Raw genomic sequence first — 9,994 nt, forward strand, 5'->3', positions numbered from 1 at the left:
GTACTCGTTAAAATCCTTGGCGCACACCAGACAAAACATTTTTTGAAAAACCTACTTTTGCAAACTAGTCCTAGGTCCCCCCCCCCCCCCCCCCGATCAAAACCAAACCAGTGCAGGAAGATTCTCAGGAGAGTGAATATCGATAATTATTTTAAAAAAGTTAAACTTTCAACTCTGTCTCAAAGGGACGCAAAAAAAGTTTTTACTAAAACGGCTATAACTTTTAAACGGAATGAGATATTTCCACCAAACTCACAACGCATATGTAAGAGCTGAATCTGAGGTCACATTAAAAAAGTTTTTGTAAATTTGGTGGCGCTATAAGGGAAAAAACATAAAAATGCCCATAACTACGCAACCGTTTGTCCTATCAATGTGAAGATCAGTATGCACGGTTTTGGTCCAAAGTGCCACAAGGGTCTATGAGGACATTTGCGTATCTCAAAAAACATGGCCGCCATAGGCTGATGAATTTGAGCACCTATTAGAAAAGGTTAACGGAGGCTGATTGGAACGAAAATTGGTGGGCCTGTTTGACTCACGGCCCTAAAGGTCTGTGAGAAATTGGAGAGAAATCAGCCACTGGGGGGTGCGTTTTTTCACACATACACACGCTATTCATATCATACGATAAACCTCCTTTTTCCAAATAACGTTGCCTCTAGAACCACTGCTGTCAATCAAACTGTTAGTTAAATGCTTGAGAACATGTGAAAAACCTACTTTTGCAAACTAGTCCTAGGTGTTTTACTTAATCTGATAAAAAAACACTGCAGTACAATTCTCTGGACTCTCTAGGTCAATAATTATCAATAAAATGTTTAAATGTACCCTTTGGGAAACTATAACGGGCTCGTTTAGAAAAGGGGCCTGTCCAAATGTTCCCAAAAGCCTATAAAGCCTAAAGGAAAACTCAAAACTTCACAAATACTGGTGAGCACATGCTACAGATGATTCTTACCAAGCAAAGTTTTAGGAAGATCGGACCATATGGTTCATAATAATTCAAATAGTAACAAAAATATAATATAAAATAACAAAAATATCTTCTTTTGTGTTCAACGGAAATAAAGTTGTACAAATTTGTAAACATGACAGGATTCATGTGTTTCATTTATGATTGTTCTATCCATCTGTAGAAATGTTAACAGCTAGACTTTTGTTCTGGCAACACACCTGCTCAGCCAATAAAAAACCGTGAATGTTCGGCTCAGCTCCCGCTTTTAATATAAACGTCTCAGGAAGTCGTGACTCTATTGTTGCAGCCGTTCTAGCCGTCTTTGCCTTTGCTCTGGCTCAGCGCAAAGTTCTGAATCACTGTCACCAACAAACAAACCCCAAGACACGAATAACAAAGCATCAAACGCCGCGGAACGATTAGTCTTCCTGCCACCGGGCTGCCAGGAGCTAAAAGCTGCTCTTTCAACGCGCCGTTTCACAAAACCGAACAACCCAACCTCCCAAACCGGCGGTTGCCAGGTCTTCCTCACACCGCCCTGATTTCTGACCCGCTACACCGCGGAAGAATGCGTTCGTCCACAATAAACACACTCAGAAAGCCCGGGCCACCGCACAAGTGTGCGCTGTTATGTTAATTTGATGAGGGCTTTGGTTCCGTCGCTTCTCTCCATGCTGAAAGAGCTTATTGTTGGGAACGGTCAGCAGACGGGGCTTTGAGAAACACTGTGCACTCTATGAGCTCGGATAGGGGTTCCCTGCAGCCCTCCAGATCTTCCGAGGGGCCCGCAGGGGCCAAAACGAGGCCAGCGCCGCTGTGAACTAAAACAATTAGAGCTCATCTGTTGTTTGAAGTGAATCTAAGGGAGTTAATGGGAAGATTTTACACGTTCATTCGGCGTTTGATGCTCCAGCTATGTAGAATAGATTTTTCTGTGTCTAGATTTGCTTAGTATCCATCCTAAATAGCATGCACAATCCAATTAGCACATCAAACTCACAGTTTAGCTAGGTAGTATTTGCCCCTGCTGACAGATATTGCAAATACAATATGTGGACGAAAAATATGAACAAAAAAGTTTACATACACCTTTCAGAATTTGCTAAATGTTAATTATTTTACCAAATTAAGAGGGATCATACATTTATTGTTTAGTGATAGTTGTTCATGAGTCGCTTGTTTGTCCTGAACAGTTAAACTGCCTGCTGTTCTTCAGAAAAATCCTTCAGGTTCCACAGATTCTTTGGTTTTTCAACATTTTTGTGTATTTGAACCCTTTCCAACAATCTTGGTATGAATGTGAGACTCATCTTTTCACACTGAGAACAACTGAGGAAGTCATATGCAACTATTACAGAAGGTTCAAACGCTTACGGATGCTTCAGAAGAATAAACTATGCATTAAAAGCCAGGGGGTGAAAACGTTTGAACAGAATAAACAATAAAGATTTTTCTTATTCTGCCTAAATATTATCATTATTTTTAGTTTTTGGTTATTTGAGAGTTTGAACCTTCTGTAATAGTTGCATATGAGTTCCTCAGTGTGAAAAGATGGATCTCAAAATCATAGTAATTTTTGCTAAGGGTTCTAAAGGAAAATCCTTCAGGTCCCACAAAATCTTTGGGCTTTCCAGCATTTTGGTGTATTTGAACCCTTTCCAACGACTGTATGATTTTGAGATCCATCTTTTCAAACTGAGGACAACTGAGGTACTTATATGCAACTATTACAGAAGGTTCAAATGCTCACTGAGGCACCAGAAGGAAATCAGGGTAAATTTAACATATTTTGTCTTCTGGGAAACATGTAAGTATCTTCTGTAGCTTCCGAAGGGCAGTACTAAATGAAAAAATATATTTAGGCAAAATAAGAAAAATACACATCTTAAATCTGCATGTTTTTTCCTTCTGGAGCATCAGTGAGCGTTCAAACCTTCTGTAATAGTTGCATACGAGTCCCTCAGTTGTCCTCAGTGTGAAAAGATGGATCTCAAAATCATACAGTCATTGCTGGAAAGGGTTCAAATACACAAACATGCTAAAAACACAATGAATTTGTGAGACCTGAATGATTTTTCTGATGAACAGTTCAGGACAAACAAGGGACTCATGAACAACTATCACAAAAAAAAAAAAAAAAAAAACACAACTGTGGATCATTCAGGTAACAACACAGTATTAAAAATAAAGCGTATGTAAACTTTTGCACAGGGTAATTTTTATAAATTCAACTAATATTTTCTCTTGTGGACTATATGTAAACGTCTTTTATGTGGAATGTCTTATTCAGGTCAGTACTAAATAATAATACCATGGATTTTGTATGATTCTGCAAGGTGTATGTAAACTTTTGACCTCAACTGTAATAAACATTGCACCCCACTTACTTTCATTATATACAAAAACAATACACTTTGAATATACTTCGAAATCATCTTTTTATGTTACACGGAAGAAATGAAGTTATGTCGGTTTAGAAAGACGTGAAGGTGAGAAAACGATAACGATTTTCATAACACGTCAGTCAGACCGCGAATTCCTGTCCCGCCAGAACGAAAAATCAGCAAAGCAGACCAGACTTCATGACGGTAAGTTTGGCTCTGCGTGACTCAAGTTTATTTGACAGTTATATCAGCTTATAGAGACGCCAGATCAGACTAATGAAGGTTCCCTCGGTATCCGTCTGTCTCTCTCCCACACACACCTCAGACAGCGCGGTCTCTCTCTCTCTTTCTTTCTCGTTAGCTCTCTGCAGGAGTCGCGCAGCACCTGTCACAGACACACACACAACAATCTGGGTCACTCTGACTGGGCCGAAGAAAAAGCACCATCCTTCACCTGTCCAAAACAATTCTATCATTCAGGCCTGCGGTGTCAGACGGGGTCCGCTGAGAAAAAATAGTCAGACAGATTGCTGCGTCCCAATTCGCCTACTTATACTATGCACTAAAAGTATGTACTCTTTTTGTGAAGAAAAAGTACATACTTTTGAGTATGTAGCAGAATAGTAGGCAAGCTTTGGGACATACTACTTCGTCGTAACTGCTTCTTTAACGGACGCTAATCCTGTCACTGTTTAAACTGCCCTGTCAATCATCACAGTTAATATTTATATATATTTTGTTTCATTTATTTTTCTACCGTATTAGAGAGAAATGAAGAGGCACTTTCTTTCACGAGTCTTTCATGCCGAGAACTCTGCTCTTGTGTTTGCAAAATTATGCATTTAAACGTTAATGACCAACCCTATCATTATAAAAGTTCATAATGTTGCTGCACATGAAATATAACACGGATAACATTAAATAAATGTATTTTTTAATCAGGTTAGACATTGATTATTTATCACTCAAACCCCTTTCTCTACCTGTCCGTTGGTCGCGCATATCCTCCATGTTTGTAGTTTTTTATCACTTTTTATGCGTGTTTGTAGTTCTAATCGAATCCCCGTTCACCGCGCAATGTGTTGTGGGCAATATTAGCCGTTAGAGTGTAAGTAGTAGACCATCCGGGAATCTTTGGAATACTTTTTTAAGCATACTACGATTTGGGACATACTAATTCTATTTTCGAATACTATTTAGGACGGATAGTATGCGAATTGGGACGCAGCACGGTGAATTATTTTACACCTTCGCTTCGCTTCTACTTATCTGCTTATTAATTTTACCTCGCAAACGTCTTTATGTAAACACGTACATCAACTGCAATGTAAAATTAATCCCATATTGATATGAACGCTGCAACAGATGAACAGAATTGCTAACTAACAGCTTTCTCGAGGCATTATCCACCTTATTCTTCAACGCAGAAGTAAGCCTATGGGCGAGACTTCCGGTTCATTAGAAATAAATAGCGAAGTGCAGTAAACAATAAAACTGTTTGCACTTCAAACCAGTTTGTTCATAATTAAGATAATACATTAAAATAATATAGTATATTATATAAATAATATTGATATAATATAAATAAATTTTCAATATCAAGCAGCAAAATGAACTATTTTGTACAGCTAACAATAGCTGGACGCGGATAAGACTGGAAACCAGACCCATAAAACTTACAAATGGCCACGCCTCTTACAAAAAGAAAAAAGGTAGATAGGATACATTAATTCTTCATGTAGTCTTGACTCAAAAGAGAGAAAGATAAAGACCGTTATGGAATAGCAGTATACTACATTTTTGCAGTATGTGGTGTGTACCCTGTGCACAATATGCAAATATGTGTGCCTAAAATACATACATGACCAAAATGTACAGAATACAACACATATGTATATGTAATTTTGTAATGTAGGATAACAATATATATATATATATATATATATATATATATATATATATATATACACACACACACACACACACACATACATAAACGTTATATCTAATACATCATATTTAATTTTTTTATTATATATATATATATATATATATATATATATATATATATGACATCTAATATATCAAATATATTTACAATATATATATATTTACAATATATATATATTACAAAAAGTTAATAAATTTTTATATTACATTTTAATATAATTTATAATTAATACACACACACATATATGTAACATTTGAATAATTGTCTAGACTTAGTTTTTTACATTCTAAAATATTTAAGACAAATATATTTACAATAACATTTGAATTTTTTTAATATAAAATAAATAGTTTGTATATATTTTAATTATACTACTAAATATTTAATATATCATTAAATTATTATATACTAGTAATTTATTACTTTTAATGTTAATATATATATATATATATATATTGTGTGTGTAATGAATTATTTATAAATATATATTATTAATTTTATATTTATATATTTTATAATATTTAATACATATATTTATATATAGTACTATTTGCATACAATTATACATTTAATATATATAATTTATTTAATCATTTATTACATAATACATTAATTTTTATAACATATGTTAATATATAACATAATAAATGTATTATTATTATTTATAAATATATTTATTAATTTAATATTTATATATTTTAAAATATTCAATACATATTATATATATATATAGAGTAATATTTGCATTAAAGTATATATATAATGTTTTAATAATATGCATTAATATATATATTTTTTATTTATTATGTAATTATTTATAAATATATGTAATTTAATATTATATTAAATTATATATTTTTAAATATTTAATACATATATATTTATCTATTTGTATATAGTAATTTTGCATAAAATGATAAGCAATTGTGTGTATACTTACGTGGCTTAGTTACATTTTAAAATATTTAACACACACACATATATATATATATTATAAACAATTGTGTGTATACTTATGCAGCTTTTAGTTGCATTTTTAAATATTTAACATATTTATATATAATATTCCCATTTGCAATAGTGCTATATTTAACATAAATGTGACATTTTCAAATATTAAACACACGCATATATATATATATATATATATATATATATATATATATATATATATATACACACACACACACACACACACACACACATATATATACACACACACACACACACATATATATATATATATATATATATATACACACACACACACACACACAGTAACATTTGCATACAATTTAATCAATTTTTGTATACTTATGTAGCTTGTTGCATTTTAGAATATTTAATGCATATATAATATTTAGATATAATATTCCCATTTACAATAGCTCTCTCTCTCTCTACACACACACACACACTCACTATCTATCTATCTATCTATCTATCTATCTATCTATCTATCTATCTATCTATCTATCTATCTATCTATCTTTAAATATATTACCAACAAGGACAAAAAAGTGCTATATTTAGCACAAATTTGTCCCCAAAGTATGGTTAACTGTAACCAGAATCGTATAAGGCATCATTATATTAATTGACCATGAAGGCAGAGAAGCACCTTCCTCTGTTCAGAAACATCAGAGCATCAAATCTAAGAGATGCATCGCCTCCTGCTGGCCACAGATGACAACTACACCCTGATCACCAACAAAACATCACACAGAGAACATTTCAGCAAAAACACACCATCCATTCTTCCAGTGAACAAGTCAAAAACAACCCAGGCGTTTATGCTACAAATGTAATTTTTATTAATTTAAATAATATGCAAATAAAGGGTCTATAATGATCCACAGAAAAAGACATGCTTTGTGACTCATTTTTAAAATGTGTATATATATTTATATATAGATTTGTCCAGCAGAAATCTATCCAGAGTGAAGACTGAAACCTCTGACAACGATAGAGAAGACCTTTACATTCATAAGAGTCGTGTTCGCCGCTGAAGGTCTATCCGAGAAATGCTCAGTGATAAAAGTGTACAGAAACGAGATCCATATTCAAACTTCGAAAATTAAAACGCTTTTTTTTTTCTTATAAAAACTTCCATTGCAAAAACAAGAACCTGGATACATTTCTACTCTGCAAAATTAACATTTTACTAAGAAAAAGAAAGAAAGACAAAATAGAAAGGAAAGAGCAAAGAAAACACACAAAAGGAGAAAGAAACAAACCCCAACCTTAATAATCCACTCCCTTTGGTAAAAACTGTAATAAACCATCCCGTCGTTATTTTTCCATGTTTCCGCTGTTTTTCTCTCTAAACACCACACTAAAGCACTAACACAACACACACCTGGCATAAAAAAGTCTGCTGATATTTACACTGTATTTACAAAACTGTCGAACTCTGTGTGTGTGTGTGTGTTTCACAGGTCATGTTCACTGTAAGCTGGTGTACAGAGCAAGATATAAGTGTGTTGTCTTCACGCAGATCTTTATTGCTGTCGCATTTATATTTTTTGCCTATATTTTTAAGTAAAAACTGAATTTGCACTAATATTACAATGCTAAATTCGCACCTCAGATATTTGTTCTCTGAAACGATGTGGCAGAAGAAATCTCTCAAAGTCACGTTAAAGTTAAAGTTAAGTGCACTTATCCGAAACGTTTTGTTTAGTTTTCGCAAAAAGTCCGATTCAGACTCTCCCGCCACTTTTTCCTCAGATCTGCTGCATGTGAAGATCAAACCATCAAAAAATAACGAGTGAACACACTCGAAAGATGTGCGGAAATCCCATATACGTTTGCGATTGGTGGGCTGGTCTACAGTAAGAGCTGTGCTGATTGGTCCGGGCTGGGTTTGACTGACTGTGTTTTTTTTTTTTTTTGGCACTGGGCGACCCACGTTTTTGCAGGAACGGCTTGTAAAAAAACAAAAACACTTAAAATTCTGAGCTCCGCCCATCGCCCGCCCCTTTCGGCTGATGTCACTGGCTCTTGTGGGCGCTGCCGTATTGGACTCTGTATTTGTTAATGCGCTGGAAGTGAAGGATCTCGGGGTTGCAGGTGGTTGAGCAAGGCAACAGTCCCTCCCGCCCTTCTCCCATAAGCCACCTGCTGGTTTCGGCGGCCATGTCTCTGGTCACGTGCTCCTTTACCCAGCGTTGAGTCCAGGCGTGAAAGCGCTGGTGCAGACGTGTGCTCACTCGCTCGTGAGACTGAGAGACAGAGAGAAAAAGAGCGCGAGAGCTGTGAGTCGAAAAGGGCTTTTCGGATTGAGTACATATTTTCGCTGCCACAATATTTTTAAAATGCAAAAAAAAAAAAGCTAAAAAAAGTAGCTTGGTAAGTTTCTGATGTCTTTTTGTTGATGTTGTTGATTACCAAGAACAAAAATAAAATAAAATAAAATAAAAACTAAAGTAAAGTAAAGAAAAATGTTAACTGCACATATATTGAATTGTATTGTATTGTATCAAAATAGATAAGACTATTAATTTTTAAATTAATATTTAAATCAAAATAAAGGAAATAAAATTACAAGCGCATAAACTGAGAATGTATTTAATTATATTAAATACATTTAATATGAGAATGTAATTATATAATACTATCAATTTAAATATTAAAACGTATTAATATACTATTAGTACTAATTTTATAAATATTAAATTATAATATAATATACTATACTGTATAATATAATATATGTAAATATTAAATTCATTAATATACCATCCTATTTATACCATTAAATAAATATTAAAATCAATACGGCAACAATGGAACATGCAAAGGAAGTGTTATACATATTTCCATTTTTGTTTTTCATTTGAAAAAAATTATTATTATTGTGAAAAATATTGTGGCTGTGTAAAATACATAATTGCAGTTTCATAAAATGTATTGAATTATATAATAATAATTTTAATACTAATCAATATAAATAATAAATCCAATAAATCCAATAAATTACATTAAATACATTTAATATAATTGCAAAACGAGAATGTAATTATATAACACATTATTATCAATTTAAATATTAAAGCGTAATAATGTCATATCTTATTAATACCATTAATATAAATAATAATACAATTGGCAACAAAGGGAAAAAAATACTATTGTGCAAACTGAAAATTATATTACACTGTTATTAATATAAATATTAAATCTCTTTAATATACCATCCTATTTATACCGTTAATATTAATATTAAAATCCATTTGGCAACAAAGGAACATGCAGAGAAAATGTTACATATTTTTTGTTTTTCATTTTTGTAGAAAATAAATTTACAATAAATATTTTGGTTGTGTAAAATACATAATAGTATGTAACAGCAGTTTCACAGAATGTATTTTATTATATAATAATAATAATAATAATATCAATATAAATATTAAATCCTATTATATCATATCCTTTTAATACTATAAATATAAATATTAATACAGCTAGCAACAACCAGAGAAAAAAAAATATTGCACAAATTGACAATGTATTTAATGATATTGATACGTATAACAAAATATAATATTATTAATCTAAATATTAAATCTTATTAATACACTATCCTATTTATAACATTAAATATTAATATCCATTTAGCAACAAAGGAATATGCAGAGGAAATGCTTTCATTTTTGTGGATTTACAGAAAAATATTTTGGTTGTGTAAAAATACGTAAT

The 9,994-nt window shown here is 32.4% G+C and overlaps 1 protein-coding gene across 1 annotated transcript in view; it reads right to left on the minus strand.

The window, feature by feature from the left end:
• Positions 1-7,096: 7,096 nt before the first annotated feature.
• Positions 7,097-9,994, minus strand: part of sin3aa (SIN3 transcription regulator family member Aa) — a 22,684-nt gene continuing 19,786 nt past the window's right edge. Inside the window, exon 21 of the mRNA XM_073831518.1 lies at positions 7,097-8,517. Within this exon, the coding sequence (XP_073687619.1) occupies positions 8,287-8,517 (231 nt within the window). The 3' untranslated portion in view covers positions 7,097-8,286. The remainder of the gene's footprint in view (positions 8,518-9,994) is intronic.

This window comes from Garra rufa, chromosome 25 (assembly GCF_049309525.1).
Source record: "Garra rufa chromosome 25, GarRuf1.0, whole genome shotgun sequence".
NCBI lineage: Eukaryota > Metazoa > Chordata > Actinopteri > Cypriniformes > Cyprinidae > Garra > Garra rufa.